Source organism: Aethalodelphis obliquidens, unplaced genomic scaffold, assembly GCF_003676395.1.
Source record: "Aethalodelphis obliquidens isolate GAN/ISIS:26980383/991018 unplaced genomic scaffold, ASM367639v1 scaffold46, whole genome shotgun sequence".
Classification (NCBI taxonomy): Eukaryota; Metazoa; Chordata; class Mammalia; order Artiodactyla; family Delphinidae; genus Aethalodelphis; species Aethalodelphis obliquidens.
In genome coordinates, this window is record NW_020837990.1 from 4,250,150 (window position 1) to 4,268,404 (window position 18,255).

Genomic DNA, 18,255 nt, shown 5'->3' on the forward strand with positions numbered 1-18,255 from the left:
CATCTTGTTTGAGACCCTCTGTACTTTCTGTATCTGTTTCCTTCTTTAGGTTCGGAAAGTTTTCAGTCATACTTTCTTCAAATACATGTTTGATCCCCTTGTCTCTCTCTCTCCTCTTTCTGAAACCCTTTTAATATAAACATTGGCATGTTTTATATTATCCTGAAGTTCTCATATGTTGCTTTCATTTTTTTTTATTTGTCTTTCTATTTGTTGCTTTATTGGGTGATCTGCATTAGTCTATCCTCTGGATCACTTATGCGTTCTTCTGTGTCATTCAGTCTGCTATTCGTTGCTTCTAGACTGCGTTTTATCTCAGAAGTTGAATTGTCTATTTTTTATTGGGTCTTCTTTATGGATTCTAGTTCCATGTTAAAATGATCTGTGCTTAGATCAGTTCTCTTTCTTAATTCATTTAGCATTTTTATAACAAACTTCTTGAATTAATTATCTGGTAGACTGATTATCTCTGTTTCATTATTTATTTTTTCAGGGGTTTTCTCTTGCTCTTTTGAGAGTAGTTCCTCTTCCTTACCATTTTACTTAATGTTCTCTGTCTCTATGAATTTAGGTGAAATAGTTATCCATTGTGGTCTTGAGGGATGTTTTTATTTGGGAGCATCCCACTGTAGACTGTATATGCCACTGTCTCTGGTGTGAGGGCTGAACTTGATGTAGATGCCAGCCACATTTTTCCTCAGGGTATGCTAGCCACTATCACCTTGATAGGGAGTGTGGCTGGTGTTGGGGGAACTAGAGGCTGCACAGGGTCTAAGGCTAGATTTCCTCTCTACTCAGTGGCAGTCACCGCCTTGTCAGGGGTGGAGTCTGCTCTCAAGTTGCTGGAGCAGAATCTCTGATGGTCAGGCTCCAACTGGCTCTGTTCCTTTTAAATATGTGTTTTGATGGCAAGCCAGTACCTGCATACTCCTCACAAGTCGAGTCTAGGCTTCTCCAGCCTTTCTATTTGTCCCACTGGTTCTCCAAGCAGCCAAGGAGGCCTGTCTCCTCTACACAGGATCCCAGAACTGGGATGCCCAGTCTGTGGCTCCCCAGGGTGAGTGTCTACCCATGCTATCTCCCTTTTCCTCTTAGTTCCCTTCTAAGGGCAGAGATCTCAGCCTGATGTTTTTCTTCCCGTCCTACCCAATTATGTGGGAATCTTTCTTGCAGTCTTGGTTGTATAGGAGTTTTTCTGCCAGATTCCAGTTAGTTTTCAGTGAGAATTTTTCCTCATGTGGATGTATTTTTCATGTTTTTAGGAGTAGATGAGCTCCATATCCTCTTACTCCACCACCTTGATCCCCCTTTCCAATGCAGCATTTGAAACCCACATAAAAAAGACTGTTTTTTTAACTCAAAAGTGAATTACCAAGGATTGTATTTTGAAAGTGAAAAAAATTAAGTCTTTGTAATGCTTTGCTGTGGGGAGGGGAAGAAGTCTTTAAGGTATTCTGAAAAGGTGAAAAAGTACTCTCAAGTTTCACTGTAATACATTCCTTGAACAATGCAACAACTATATTGCCAAACAGAAAACTAATGAAAATGCAAGGCAACATGCTAAACCTTTCATACTGCATTTACTTTAGGAAAAGCACATTAGTCTTTCTTCACCTTTGATTTTATTGTATGACCAAACTTCTCTAAGTCTCACCTCTTAAAAATTAGCTTCAGGGAAGGGTGTGGAGAAAGACCATGTGCAACTCCATAAAAACAGCTCATTTTTAAACTGCTGGCAGACATCATGTTTTATGAGTTAGACCTCAGATAATCCTTTGATTAAGAAGTTTCTTGATTCTAAATGCATAATGCTGCCAGCAAGAGGAGGCTTAAGTTCCAAGCATGCCGATTTCATTCTTTTAGACTATAACCAACAGTAAGTCTCTTTCCAAAGTTACATTTTCTTCTACCTTAAAATTTTTCAAAGGAAAGAAAAATCCAATTATGATGAATCAACATTGTATTCCATCAATTCTCTTTACTAAAATACTTCATCCCAATCTCAACAACCACTCATTCAAAACTCACTTAACTGAGTGACTCCAGTGTGTCAGGCATCATGGGAGATGCAAAGATGAATATAAATACAAATAACTTGATACAAAGCAGGATGTCAAAGTTGAGACAACAAAAGTAACTGGGTAAACCTAGGAAAGCCCTATGAAAGAGGCAGTATTTGAACCTAGGCCGTGAAGGATGGGGAGAATTCTAATAGCGAGTTATAGGAGATAATCCATTCAAAACAATGGGAATGGCATGAGCAAAGAAAGAGGACCAAGCCACATTTGGGAAAGGAAAATTTGGAGGACAGTCTGGTACCTTTGGGTGAACCGTACTAGATTGATGGAGAATGATGAATTGGAAACAAATTATGGCATATCTTAATAACTATTTGTACTTTCCCAAAAAGTGAATGACCAAATCCCCACTTTAGTAACACTCATCTGACTGAACACAGTAGAATGGAGAAAAGGAAGTGAATCAATGTGAAATAAACATGAAAGAAGGTTATGGGTCTATTAAAATAGTCTAATGACATGATGACAAACTGAACAAAGCAGTGGAGATGAAACCAAACAGCAGGGGGTGAAAAATAACGTGATGGCAGAACCAATTAAACCTGACAAGTAGTTGACAATAAGGGACAAGAGAAACGGAGAAGTCAAAGATAAATTTAAGAAAATAAGACTAAGTAAATGGGAAAATGACCAAGTCATTGAAAGAATCAGGGAAATCAAGGGGAAGACTGATTTCCAGCCATAGTTAACAATGATAAATTCCAGATTGCTCATTTGGATTTTAAGGATAGTTAGAGTGCAAGGATTCAGCAAACAGTTATAAATATGAGACTGGAAACAGGGAGAAAGATCAGGGACAGAAACTTGAGTCATGCCTATATTTATAAGAAGGAAAAAGAAAGCAAGTACAGAAAAGACAAAACCATTATAAAGAGAAAAGAAATAGGTTGATTTAATATTATATACACCAAAGAAAGGGCATCAACATTGCCTAATGGCACAAGGGGAAGGTGAGAACTGAGAAAAAGTTCATAAATTTTCAAGTTGGATATTTTGATTCACCTTCCAGATAGTATGTGTTCAGATTTTAAGAGGTTAGGAAGTGAGTGATTTATGAGGACACAGAAGGTTCATGTAGAATGCTCTTTGCAAGGTTGAAGAAAGAACAGAGAATAATAACTTGGTGAGAGTAAAAATCAAACCAAGAAGTTTTCATTTGACAGATATGAGAAGCTGGAATAAAAAGAAATATGAATTAAAAGAAAAGACACTCTGAAGTATCCAAACCTGGATATTTCAAGACCTAACAATTTGCTTCTGTTATGGACTAAATGTTTGTGTCACCCCCACAAAATTCATATGTTTAAACCCTAACTCTCAACATGATAGTACTTGGGAATGAGGCCTTTGGGGAGGAACTGGGGTTAAATAAGGTCATAAGAGTGAGGCCCTCATGCTGGGATTAGTATCCTTATAAGATACCAAACAGTTTGTTCTGTTTCCCTCTCTACACATGCTTGCACCAAGGAAAAGACCATGTGAGCACAAAGCAAGAAGGTGGCCGTCTTTAAACCCAGAGAAGAGCTCTCACCAGAACCTGACCAATGCTGGCAGCCTGACTGCATATTTCTAGTCTCCAAAACTGTGAGAAAATAAAGTTCTGTTGTTTAAGCCAAGTCTCTGGTATTTTGTTACAGAAGTCTTTTTGAAATAGACTAAGACAGTTTCAAAAAGACATGGTTTATTTTCTTGTACATAGTATCATCAGCTGTAATCTCTTCAGGACACCAAGACAGAAGCTGTAGACTAACTCAAAATTGCCCTGTTAAATCTCTCATATTCCTCAAACCCCCACAAAATTTCTCTATTACGATATTAGTAAGGAAAATAGAAAATTAAGCATCATTAAAATTGCAGATCAGAAAATATACCTGTACATGGTCAACAGACTCCAAAAGGTTCAGAGGGGAAAATAAGGGGAAAAGGAACAAATATTGACCTACTGCGCTGGGCAGAAACTTAACAAAGAAGTGAATACAAAACAAACATTTGGTTTCCTCTTAAAATGAGCAAAGTAAATCTATCTCACAAAATGGCTCTAAAAATGGCTAGGAAAGTTTAAATAAATAATTTGTAAGTGAATGACTAGTATTTGTGTGAAGTACCCAGCTAACAATTTTACCCCAAGAGAAGACAATGTATAATCTTAGAAGTTAAAAGTGGGCTTGTTAAGAGACCCTACACTAAAGCAATGTCACCAGTTGCTATGATTCTACTCAGTCATATTCCAGTATTTCCAAGCTTTCCATAACTCTCTAGAGATTCCTTTTCACCCACGCTAACTGCACACAGTCTGAAGAAGTCTATTCACACAGGTGATAAAATATTTGTAATGTCAAAGAGATTTAATTTAGCATGCTAACTCTGTTCTGATCAACTCATCCCTCTCAAAAGTTCTTTTGAGAACTCATGGCTCAGTTCCTTCCAAAAAAGGTATTTCAAGGGTTCTCAAGAAACAAACACAGAGAAGCCACACCTTACTTCCCCATTACCACTTAAAATGTTTCTATTACTACCAAGCCAATGGCATGTCTGAACTAGTGTTAATATTCCCATCTCTGGTAAGAAAAATCTTAGTATACTATTTCTAGTCATGGATTCCTAAATTGTTAGTCTCATCCAAAGCAAACAGCAAGCTTTTGCATACATACCACAGATCTAGGAAAATGGTGGGGGAGATGAAATTACAACATTGCAAAGGTTGCTGGAAAAGAATGGTGCTATAAAGATAGTGTTCACATTCCTAAGAAGAGAATAAACCATAGGAAGTTCTTTATATAGAACAGAAAGACACGGTCTCAAGAACTTATGAGGAGCCAAATACTTTGGAAGGAAGAAAAAGCATGAACTTGACATGCTATAGGGCATGGTACACATTTCCTGTTGAACTACTGTAAAAGGTTTAACTACACAGAAAAAGTACTGGTCACATAAACCCAAGCAAAGAACTATATGTATGTATCTAACACAAAAGCATTAACTGATTTATAATCAAACACAGGCCTCATAATACTAAATAGTATCTGACATTATGTGTTCAAGTGTCAGGAGATATAAATTATAAAGTGTCTTAAAAGAGAAAGGGGGCATTTTCATGTATTTTTTCCTTTCATGTGTATATCAAGCTAGGAAACAGCTACACCCAAGGAAACTTCCACTTGATAGACTTTCAGCCTCTATTGGAGAAGACCTGGTTTTCCTTTGAGGCCAAATTTGGATTCTTCTTTTAAAAAAAAAAACTTACTGGTCTTTCAGAGATTATTTTAAAAGTCTAGGGCTTCCCTGGTGGTGCAGTGGTTGAGAGTCCACCTGCCGATGAGGGGGACACGGGTTCGTGCCCCGGTCCGGGAAGATCCTTCATGCCGCGGAGTGGCTGGGCCCGTGAGCCATGGCCACTGAGCCTGCGCGTCCGGAGCCTGTGCTCCGCAACGGGAGAGGCCACAACAGTGAGAGGCCCGCGTACCGCAAAAAAAAAAAAAAAAAAAAAAAGTCTAGGTTCCAGGCAGTACTTCTCTTATCCACTTTTCTCAAAACACTAATTAGATGCCAAATCAAGAAAAGAGGACAGGTAAAACTATGCAGAAGAAAAGGAAAAGGAAAAATATGTCTGAAATTCACAAACATGGTTTATATTATCTTTGGAAGACAGGACATAGCCTGGAAATATTAGTGTTTTAATCACCTGTTGCAAAACTTGACCATTCAGGTTAAAGCTGCTCTTTGCGAAGATTATTTTTTAAAGGTGTCATTCTGAAATTTTCCCGTTCAGAATAAGCTTTAGGGAAACTTATGAAAGGCAGAGACATTCTTCATGCTACAAAAATAAAATGCTTAGGCTATTTTTGCTGTTGTAGATAAATTACACAAGAACAGCATTTCCAGATGATGAGGCAATTAAAAATAAACAATTAAAAATAAAATTAAAATTCCAAAGAACTGCTAACACATCAAACTATACCAGTACTATACTTAGAGAAAAAGACTGGTAGCACTGATGAAATTCTACATGATCCAAACTCTGCAAACGGGACATGGGAAGAAAATGCCAAGAATTCAAAGCTCATCCATGTTATTGGGAGAAACTTGACCCAAACATATTAGAGATAATCACTTTCCTAACATAAACAAGACGAAAGAGAAGATGGGTAATGTGCCTATTCTTACTCTACAATGTTAGTTTCTAGCAACCTTAAGCTTCCACATCACAGCCACATTAAAACCCCAGGCTCCCTTTCCCTGCAATAGATCATGCCATGCAGAGCAGACACAAAAGAGACTGCAGTTAAAAAAAAAAGAAAGAAAGAAAGAAAAGAAACAGCAGGAAGCAAGCTCCAAGGTGCAAGGCTGAATTGGCTACATTAGCTTACCATATATCTCGGGCTACATTAGCTTACCATATATCTCGGATCTACTCTCCTCTGAACTAGACTTTGTCTTCTTGGAGGAGCTATCTGCACAGGAGCGGGAGAAAAGGAGAGAGATATAGAAAATATGGAGACCAATGTAAGGGGAAAAATTCATGGGGGAAAAAAGAATGAATCATGATCAAGTTAAATCGTGCAAACACAAAGTATGAACATCACAGGTGATAGCCCTTAGAATAGTCACGAACAGCACAGGTAATGACATATTTTAGATTTATCAAAGAAAAGACAGTGCAATAAAAATATGTAACAAAACAATACATGAAAAGTCTACAAAATATATCATCTGACAATTGTAGAGATGACAAAAGCACTAAAAGCTGTAATAATCTCATTATGAGGCACTGAATACCACTTTGCTAATCTGTCTTTGGAGATAGGCACATCACAGATGACCAATACAGAGTTAAGTCAATCTAACAAGACTATAATGCTTCGATGAGCACAGGGCAGAAACATGTGACCCTAATTATCAAGACAGTAACTAATCATATAAATGAAAGCCTCTGAGCCCTATGACATCAAAATTAGGTGTCAGAAATAAAGGATTTTTCTTAATGGAGATGCAAGAACTTACATATTACATACTTCCACCACCAAAGCCTCCTACGTTGATGATTGGGATTTTTCACCTACCACCCAAGATGCAGGTAACTTAGTAGCTATTCACCTCCCATTCTTCCCTTCCTAGATAATATTTATATTTTTCAAAATAAACTAGCAGTCTATACTAAAAGTATAAACAGCCTTAATTAGACACAAAAAATACTCCATTAAAAATTAAAAATTTTACTTCTAAGTGAAAATACTTAAAAATAGATATATTTATGTATCTGAGACCTTAGCATTTACTTACTTCATCTTTTGTCATAGGAACATACAAGTATAAAAGAGTATATGAACAAAGAATAAGTTTCAAATGACAAAAGCAAAATTATCAAGCAATTTTTATAAATTAAATACTGAGTGGGTTTACAAGGGGAAAGCAAAGGCCTATATATTACAAGGGGGTTCAACCTATAGATACAAAATTAAGAATATAAACAGTCAAAAGTCCACCAGCATGAAAACTCTAGGAAAGATCAACACTACTGAGGTTGAAAGACAGCTGTCTGAGTTTAGAATACTCTTTGAAGAAAAAGGGATTTCTATTCATTTGCTTATTCTAAAATGAGATGATCATCAATTTTAAATTATTTTATCTAATACTCCAATTTACCATGATCACACCTGAATTTTTAGATGACTACAGAATATGTAGTTGTTATCAAGCCTTGATTATAGCCTTGATTTTATAAACATACTACTGTTCATACCTAGGATTTACCCAAGTTCTTGGTCTGACCAAAATCTCCAATTATGATACAATAACCGTTTCTATTATCATCATTATTTTAAAATATAATAGAGTCTATAACGATGCTTCCATAGTGGAATCCATAGTGTTGAAAGTTAAAAATGCTTGTATTCCTCCTGAGTGCAAAGGTTTTATATTATGTAATTGAAGAGGAAGGAGAGTCTTAAACAGATCAAACAGCTACTGCTGAGTGTTTCAGGTGGTCATGCAGCTTAAAGTGTTATTACTGGAAACTTCACTACTCTCAATATTCTTTGGCAGAACAAAGCGCTTTACCTGTGGGGTCAAAATCATGTGATGTACTGCGCTCAACTTTCTGCTTCTTATCTGTTGGTGACTCTCGGTTCAAAATACTTCCATGCCTAAATTAAATAAAAGCAATTAAATATTTTATTATAAGGAAATAATTGGAATAAAAACTTAATTTAAAAATCCCAAGTGTGTCTTACAAAGAGAAACCAAGAAATCAGTTTACCTTACACAGTCTCATAAAACTCTCTAATTCATATTTTTCAAGAAGTTTTAAAATTCAGTCTATACTATGTTTAATACAGAGTCTATTTACCTGGTTATAAAAAGTGCTTAAAAATAATGAGCGGTATTTAGTAATAAAGTCTATTTTATTCTGAGAAATAACTGCTTAAAACCTTTTAGTGGTTTTCACAGGTTAATCACTATTATTTCCATTTAACAGATAAGAGAACAGTACCTAAAAGTAATTAAACATATTCCCCAACCCTATGTATATTATGGCCAGGTTCAAAAACACTGTGTAAATACAGCATGGATGAGAACAGTTTTAAAAAAGAAAAATCTTAGGCAAGGCTTTTTTTTTTTTAAAATTGGGGTATAGTTGTTTTACAATGTTGTGTTAGTTTCTACTGTACAGTGAAGTGGGGTTCCCTGTGCTATACAGCAGGTTCTTTTTAGTTATCTATTTTACACATATTAGTGTATACATGTCAATCCCAATCTCCCAGTTCATCCCACCCCCCCACCCCCCACCCCTGCCCCTGCTCTCTCCCCTTGGTGTCCATACATTTGTTCTCTAGGGCAAGGCTCTCTTAAAGCCTGCCTATAATTCTTGCCACAGAAGTCTTTCCAAGGCCCAGATGGCATAAGAATTATTATTTTTCCTATGACCTACCCAATTATACTTGATCAGATAATGGCTGGGAAGCAAACAAGACCACTACTGTAATACATACACTTCTAATTACTTGAAATGCCAAGATTAGCATTGGTATCCTGGCCTATGCCATCACTAGAAATGATAAAAGTACTGTAATAATTAGGAATGACATACTACCTACATTTTAAATAATACATACAACAATTAAGATGAAAGAGAAAAAAGATGCTGAAGAACGAGTACTGAGGAAGAGCATTTAATCCCAGGAAATGAATAAATATGGAGATATAGGCACAGACATATTTGGACATTTTGGATTTTTTCCTTTACTGTCTTAGGGTAATTAAGACTGATCCAGTTTGTCAAAGTTCATTAACTAAAAAGGCAGTTACAGTTACCCAAGTGATAAAACACATCAAAAACTGGCAATCCATTTACACTCCCCAAGCTACTCACAACTGAAAACAGTCACAATAGATTTTTAAATTAAATCTCTTCATAGGGAGTGATCTTAAGTATCAATTTGAACAAACTTTTAAAATGCTTATATTAAAAACATTGGAAATGTTATCAAAATAATGCTGTCTTCCAGAAAAAATATGCAACACCTGTTATATTTTAAATTTGTAAAACATTTTGAAACTTTAAACTACTTAAATCCACATTTTCTAAAACCACAAAAATGTACCATAATTTTGAAGGAACACGTCTAAGTAAAATTTAACCTAAACATATGAAGTGCAACTGAACAACTTACCTTATAGGTTTTTTGAGGGGAAACCTGAAACAAAGAAAAAACAAAAAGAATAGATGTAGTTATTTCACTTGCAAGATTGTTATTAAGCTTATTCATTCTACAAAACCAGAATAAGGGATTTAAATCTTATACTAACTTTCCCAAAGCAAGATTCAACAAACAGGTGGAGTTGGATACCATTTTTTAACATCTTAACTACTTTGTTAAATCTTAAATTGCAGGTGTATTTACCATCAGCTGTCCCTGAGTATGGGTTCTCTTTTTAAAAATTCAAATAATAATAGCAATAGCTACATTTATTGAGAGCTTAGTAGATGCTAAGCACTATTCTAAACTGTTCACTTGTAATATTTTTTAATCCTAAAAAAAAACTACGGGGCTTCCCTGGTGGCGCAGTGGTTGAGAGTCCGCCTGCCGATGCAGGGGACACGGGTTCGTGCCCTGGTCCGGGAGGATCCCGCATGCCGCGGAGCGGCTGGGCCCGTGGGCCATGGCCGCTGGGCCTGCGCGTCCGGAGCCTGTGCTCCGCGACGGGAGAGGCCACAGCGGTGAGAGGCCCGCGTATCGCAAAAAAAAAAAAAAAAAAAAAAACTACGAAGATATTATTTCCATTTTACAGATTAAAAAAACTTAAGCAAAGAGAAATATTTTACCATTAAAATATTATATTTAGTTTTCCTAGCAAAAGTTCCTTCTTCACCTTTCCCCATTCAAAATATCTGGATACTTATTACTGCTCTATTGGTTGGTCTGTGTCTAACCTTTGATCATGATTAAATCATTCTTCTCAATTATTTATGTTTAGGTAATACCAGAAATCTAGAAAAAATTACCACTGGGGTACTATCAGTTATTAAAAATATATTCCAAAAGTAGAAAACAAAGGTACTTTAAATGTTTTTTTCAGTTTGTAAGCTAAAAGAACTACAGCCTTTTCTCCTGGTTGTCTTTTTTAAAGGAAATATTACTGGAAGCTTCTTGATAAGAGTTTGATGCTATACATAAATGCTAACCTAAGTCTAAAAGAGTGTTCTCAAACATCCTCCCATTCCTCTTCTCATTTCTGTCCTTTTTAGAATTATCTCAACCTATAACACTTTATGTAAAGATTATTTAGGTGATAAGAACAGGGCTTATTAAGAATATCAGTAAATTTTTTTACGGCTACTAGTAACAGTAGTAAGAAATAAACATAAAATGATACCTGACTATTTTATTTGGCATGGAGGTAGTTTAGTTTAAAAAAAAAAAAACCTTAGTCTAAATATAACTTTAATTACAAATCCCTTTACCTCCTATATAAATAAAAATTGATTCAAAGAAAAGGACAGAGAATCTAAAAACTTCCCTAATAAGCGATAGCATATTAACTCTACGACCAAGTTAGGGATAATAAGGAAAGGGGGTTCTGGGATAAAAGAGAGGACACTGCTCTAGAGAATATACTGATTACAAAAGATAACCAAACCTTCAGAAATAAGAGTTCCTAAGTAGTCCATCCTTCCTTGTTGGGGGAGGTGGGAGGGAATGGGATTTAAATTTAAAGATGAACATAAAAGTTGGCAGAAAAGAATTCCCAGCTGAATTTCTGCAAAGGACAATACCTGCAGTTAGCAACCTTAGCCACTTGGCCTGACAGCCATTATAAAAGCTCCTACCCCAAAACAATGCTGCTTGCGTCAGAAACTGCATCATCCAGAGAGATTCTGGTAAAGAAATCTGGAAGTTCCCAGACTACTGACTGTAAACCAGTTTCCTGAGTTATTTTCTCTTACAAGGGAATGGAAAGGAAGGGAAAGAGGACAAAAATGGAATGAAAAGATAAAGAAGAAGGACCGCCCTACAGTATAACTTGCTTATCATAATCGACTTACTATATTCAGAAAGTACAAAGAACTTTTCTCAAGAAAAGCTTTATTTACATCACAATACTTCTTCTCTAGTCACCAAATTCCACTTTAAAGTATGTGGTAAAACAAACAAATATGTATGTACCTATGTATGTGCAGTTGCATGTATGCAAGCAACAAAGTCAAGGGCCCTCCTGGCTATTTCATTCTTCCCTCTGCTCCAGCTAAGAAAATCACCAAGAGAATCCCATGGTTTTGTAAAATCCCTACCATCTGCTGGATATTGAGATGAAGGTGTAATCAGATAGCTGGAAATAGAAAGCTAGAACTCCAAAGAAAAACTTGGGGCTAGAGTTGTAGATTTGAGTCACCAACCCACTGATGGCCATTGAAATTTAAAACAGCAGGTAAAGAGAAAACACCAAGGATCAAATCCTGGGGAAAAGAAACCTAGCTTCTGAACAACTGAGAAAGGATGTGAGAGCCAAAGAAGGAGATTAAGAAGATAAATCAGAATGGAGAAAGGGTTGCCCTAGGAACCAATAAAGAAGAGATAATACTATCAAATGCTATAGAAAGGTAGGCCTAAAGGCTAAGAAATGGCCATATTCTAAGCAACAGAGTAACCCAACACAAGGCTGACGAAACAATTCTGGTGTACAAAATCCCATTTTCAAGTCCCTGTCCATTGTATAGTCCAATCATAAAATTGTGAAAATCTCCTTTGGTTAGATATTTAAGTACAACAGCTGTATCTGAATGCTGACATGTTGGATATGCCTAATTAATCAAACGTGTCTGGCTTTTGAAAGTATCATATTGATGACATGGACATTTAGCCAACAATGAACATGTTTCGTGCATATTTATATATGTGTATATGTATTCTGCTAGTTATAAGACAAAGTCAAACTGCCAATATGAAGAACCATAATATGTAAAGAAAAGGGTTATCAGGAATTTGAGCCATTGGGATAAGGTGACTAGATGCCCCTATTTTTGATTACCTATACTAAGCATATTCGTATGCCAAAAATCCTAACCAAGGGCCTTAAATGTCACAATACTTTCACTCACTTGACTCAGGATGCCTTTTCCTTGTTAGTTCTGAGCTCTAGCATTAAATCACTAGGTAGCAATATACAGAGGCCTCCCCCAATTTTTTATTTTCCCACTCCTCCCAATATGTTATTATAGAGGGAAATGTGATTTGGTAATTAAATAACCCTAACCTATAATTAATATATAGTGGAGTAAAACTTCCATTTTTTAGCCAGGTTTTTGTTTTTTGGGTTTTTTTTAATAAACTTATTTATTTAGTTTTATTTATTTTTGGCTGTGTTGGGTCTTCTTTGCTACACGCAGGCTTTCACTAGTTGCAGCAAGCGGGGACTACTCTTCGTTGCAGTGTGCGGACTTCTCATTGCGGTGGTTTCTCTTGTTGTGGAGCACAGGCTCTAGGCGCGCAGGCTTCAGTAGTTGTGGCATGTGGGCTCAGCAGCTGTGGCTCGCGGGCTGTAGAGCGCAGACTCAGTAGTTGTGTTGCATGGGCTTAGTTGCTCCGCGGCATGTGGGATCTTCCCAGACCAGGGCTCAAACTCGTGCCCCTGCACTGGCAGGCGGATTCTTAACCACTGTGCCACCAGGGGAGTCCCAGACAGGTTTAACTATTCTACAATATACATACACATACACGATGTTATAATTGTTTTTAAGATTTTAAAACTTAAAACTTTTAAGATCGTTAAACAGAATTTCTTCTGGATCTAAAATATTGCAAAGAACAGCCAAAGTTTGTGTCATCACATATTTGCTTACAATAAAGAGCCTACTAGAAATCGTATTTTCCTTTTATTGATTTTGGTGAGAAGAGCTAGCCTTTTGATACTACTCCAGTGAGAAGTGTTCTGAAAGCAGAAATAGGGATATCACAATCAAACCTTAATTCCTACTCTCTGCCTCCTCCAAGATATTAGATTTTTCTCCCTTGGGTTTAGTTATGATGAGGAATTTGGGAGTTAGATGGTTCTTAATAATGGATAACTGAAATAAAGGGGAGGAAGTTAAGGAAATCTTACCTACATTGGATAGTGGTCAAGCTTTTATTAACAAACAATGTTAGCTACTAAATTTAGAATTCTCAAAAATTCCATTGTAAGATACATCCTGATTTTAGTGATATTAAAATGCAGGGGGAAAAAAATCACTCCAGTGAGGAGTGTTACTAGACAAAGAACTCTGCAAAACAGATAACAATTAAGATAATTCTAAGGCTCAACTCCTCATAAAGTGATAATAAATAGTGAAAAAAACAGACTATTCCAATATTGTTACAGTCGATGAAAATTACAAGTGATCTCAGGGCCTTAGGTTCAGGGACTCCTCAGAAAAAATATAACTAGGTTCATATTCTAGTTTCACAATGAGAAGGTACTTGAACGTGGGCAAGTTGCTTAACCTATCTGTAAAACAGTGACAATACTAGACCTACCTCACAAGTCTGTTTTGAGGATTAAATCAGAAAATGAGAAGGATTAAATGAAAAGCACTGCCTAGCACATAGTAACCACTTAATTATTATTACCTATTAGGGAGAACAAAAATAAAATCTGAACTTTAGCTGCATGACTTCAAATTCAATAGAAAATAAAAATAAAGACTAACAATATTCCAATCGGTTTTTAGCTCAGTAAAATCCACAGAAATGCATAATTCAAAGCCAGTGATGAGACTATAAACTTAACTTGCCAAGTCATATTACATAAAATTAAGGGCAATACTCAAGTTAACAAACTTCCCAGATGCTACAGGGTAAGAAAAAATATCGGGTTACGACCAAAACTTTTAATTTTCCTGGCAAGTAAGGTCAGTGATTTTTATTTAGACATAGTGAAATTATGTTGACCATACCTGCCACTTAGCAAAAAAGTCCATTATTTCCTCATCTCCTTTAAAATATCAAGAATGATTAAGGCATTCTGTGTCCCAAATGTAAATCGAGTTTTTCATTTATATATTTCTATTAAATAATTTAAATAACCTGAAGTATAGCACTTAATTGTGAAATTACTCTAATATGAATATGAACCAGCTAGCTCAAGTATTATATCATTTTTCACAAAATAACAAACATAACAGCTAAAAGAACATTTGTCTATAATACACAGCGCCCGTAAGTATAGGGATTCAGACCATGGTACTGACTTCAGCTGAACTGTTAATTCAATCTTTAGATCTCTGGACAGCAAGATTCATAGAACCAAAAGTAGTAAATGACCACTACCACTTCCCTCCCCCCCACCAAAAAAAAACCACACCAGTCATAAATTCTTATGCCACCTATAATTTATAACTGGTCTAGCTTAGAGTCACTAAAAGAACTAAAAATTTTGGAACTAGCCAAAAAAAGAGTCTGAACATTATCTACCATTGTACTTTGTTATTAGCATATAGATCCAAAGCATGAAAAGTTTAGCAGAGCTGGCAATAAAACATTAATTAGTTATATCAGACAGGCTCTAAAGCAGAAGCTACAGCTGACAGGATGACTCATGGAGAATTCTTCATGGTGTTATTAGTTTTAAACTTGTGGACCTTGCAATACAAACCACAGAATGACAAGGAACAAGGAGCTCAGTTCTGTGTAAAATCCAAAAATGATTCACTAGAATGTAATGTAAGGTCTCAAATTAACTTTTAAAACATAGCTTAGTATACTGCCACTTTTACTGAAGAACTTAAACACAAGACAGACCCTAAGTAAATGTCTCTTACTTCTTGGACATACTTTGACAAATCAAATAGTAAATTCTAAATTATTTTAATTCCCTCTGCCAGAGCTATTATAAACTGCATATTGGTTGTTTCTGAACTGGAAAAAGTAATTCACAATAAAAATAACAGCTTATTAAACTTTCACCTTTTTATTGACAATCTGGAACATTATCATTTTTGTGAGTATTTCCTGTAAGGTTTCTAAATAAATTTCCTTTGAGATCATGAGGATCACCATTAACTTAGTGTCTTTTTAGACTTCAAATTATTCACTCCAAAAGAAAAAAGAGGAAAAAAAAAGAAACTTGAAAAAGTCTGAGACCCTCAAACTACTTAAGTATCCTCATCTCATTAAATACCATTCAAGCCATCAAATCCATTATTAAACAAATATCAGCAAGAAACTGGACTCTACGGAATAATCTTATGACTTATAAATCAGGGACAACGTATGATTTTCATTAGATAAGGATTTAAATCTTAATCTTGTTTCACAATTCCCTATTTCAGGGTATGTTTGTCAAAATAAAAATGAGATAGAGAATAAAAGGCCTCAATCTGGGATAGACATGTTTCCCAACAAGATTTTACATAACACATATTAATATTAAATGTTCATATTTTGTAAACTGAAGTGACAATGTGCAAAATTTGTTAGGACAAGCTGCTTTCTGCAAATTTGCAGAAAGATACAATTTTGCTTCTGAAGAAGTAGAAAGTCTTAGTTATTAGCTTTTTACCTTTTGCATTGAGGTGCCACTGAGACAAGCTTCAGCATTAATCAGAGCTTGACAATTTCATAAAATATAAAATTATAATATAAAATATGTCAAATAATATTTTATTTTCTATTATATAAAAAAGTTCTACTCAAAATTTAAATTATTATGTATCAGTTTAAAAATAGAATTCTGGGGCTTCCCTGGTGGCGCAGTGGTTGAGAGTCCGCCTGCCAATGCAGGGGATATGGGTTCGTGCCCCGGTCCGGGAAGATCCCACATGCCACGGGCCGCCTAGGCCCGTGAGCCATGGCCGCTGAGCCTGCGCGTCCGGAGCCTGTGCTCCGCAACGGGAGAGGCCACAACAGCGAGAGGGCCGCGCACCAAAAAAAAAAAAAAAAAAAGAATTCTGTAGCAAGGAATATCAATTAAACAAGAAAACAAATTATAATGGATTTATCTCAAGTGCGCCTAAACATTTCTTATCAAGTGTCAACACAATTACAGGAATAGGACTCTTTTATTTCTAAAATCTTGGGAGAAGGAAAAATAACCAAAACTACACTAACTCCCAAATCACAAAAGATTATTCTTGATCTCTGCTTACCTTCAGGTGTTGGTACTTGGTGTGCACTCATTCCTTGAATACAGGAAGGCTAATCACTGCCATAGCTATACTTAACCCAAGTTAAATGGCAAGGATTGCCCCCAAAATCACAAGAAAACATAGGGTATGAGAAAAGTATAAACTTAGTTCCCACACTCTAAAAATGTTCACAGTTTCCTTGAACTAAACCAACATATGTCTATTTCTTTTGAGGAGATAAAAACCTCATACACTTTCCAGGAAGAACTCTAAGGGAATAAGGATTGAGCATATTCTATGTTTTCTACTTACGATTTGTATAAATTATATAAGAAATGCTTTATGGGTAAGTATTTTGATTACATATCCTTATATTTAAGTCATATTCCTTAGTTGGTGAAATATTTCTATAAATAATGAAAATTTAGAGGCTATACGGATATAAAATATAGGTAAAGATAAGACTACTAAAAAAACTGATCAGAGGCAATATCATTACAATTAAGTTTTCTATATAACGCACCTTCCACATCCATAAAAGTGTTTTATTTTCTTCTGAGGAGATTATTTTTCATTGAAAATACTTTTACTGTCTATGTATACAATGAATGATCTGATGAAAATTTTGGTTTTAAACTAGAGACATTTCTCTTCATAAACACTTTGGTTCTGCCATCAAATATTAAAAATTCCTCAATTCCTCTTAACTGTCCACTTAGTTTACCATAAAACCACACTTTCTGCTGCCAAACCTGAATACCCCAAACTTTCAAACTACCGCAAAGAAAAAAAAAAAAACCTCTGATTTTGTGGAGCAAAGGTGAGAAAATTAGTGATATGCATGCCATCTCATCCTTTCTTCTACAGAAGTTTTTCTTGATCTAAAACCAAGGAACTAGAGTTGAGGTATACTCTTATCAGTAACAATGGCTCACCAGAGCACTTAATCTGGAAAGGCGGAGAGAAAGGGTGTTTTAATTATTTTGACATTCTTCTTACATCATCCCAGAATTGAGAATCATTGCTTTACAAAGTTCAGTTCATTCTGAATTCACTGCCATTCAGTTCCATTTTCTCCCTTAGACGCTAAAAATGTGACTTATCCTAACATGCTTAACACATAAGACTACTGATATTAATAATTTCTAAATAAACCTATGCTACTAATATCATTTTTATAACATTTTCAAGATAATTCCTCTCTCTCAAGGGATTGAGGAATGAGACTGTTATCTTTCCCAAAATGTAAAGTTTCCTATTAAGCAATGGTTCTCTACTTTTTAATATGAAAGAATATCTTTTATTCCCAAAGAAATACATGTACACAATTTAAAAATTAAAGACAAAACAGAAACCAAAAATCAGCTATAATCTCAACACCTAGCATTTTAATGAATATTTCCCCCATCTTTTCTCAAGATATAGATTACTGTATTTGTATATAGTATAAACACGGTGTATAAAAGTTCTTTTTATAAAACTTAAAGCATAATGGACATATTGTTTTGGTAATTTTTTAAACTTAATATCAACATAATTTTACATCATTACATTTTTCACTGCAGCACTGGTTTTAAA

General features: G+C 35.5%; 1 protein-coding gene across 5 annotated transcripts in view; it reads right to left on the bottom strand.

Annotated features, from left to right (window-relative positions):
- Window positions 1-18,255, bottom strand: part of ARHGEF12 (Rho guanine nucleotide exchange factor 12) — a 145,188-nt gene that overhangs the window by 71,430 nt on the left and 55,503 nt on the right. For 3 of the 5 annotated variants that reach the window (XM_027082012.1, XM_027082013.1, XM_027082010.1), the window contains exons 2-4: window positions 9,749-9,772; window positions 8,136-8,221; window positions 6,473-6,529 (exon numbers count right to left, since the gene is read on the bottom strand). In XM_027082012.1, the coding sequence (XP_026937813.1) occupies window positions 6,473-6,529; window positions 8,136-8,221; window positions 9,749-9,772 (167 nt within the window). The remainder of the gene's footprint in view (window positions 1-6,472; window positions 6,530-8,135; window positions 8,222-9,748; window positions 9,773-18,255) is intronic. The other 2 variants (XM_027082014.1, XM_027082011.1) reach the window with 1 other exon arrangement.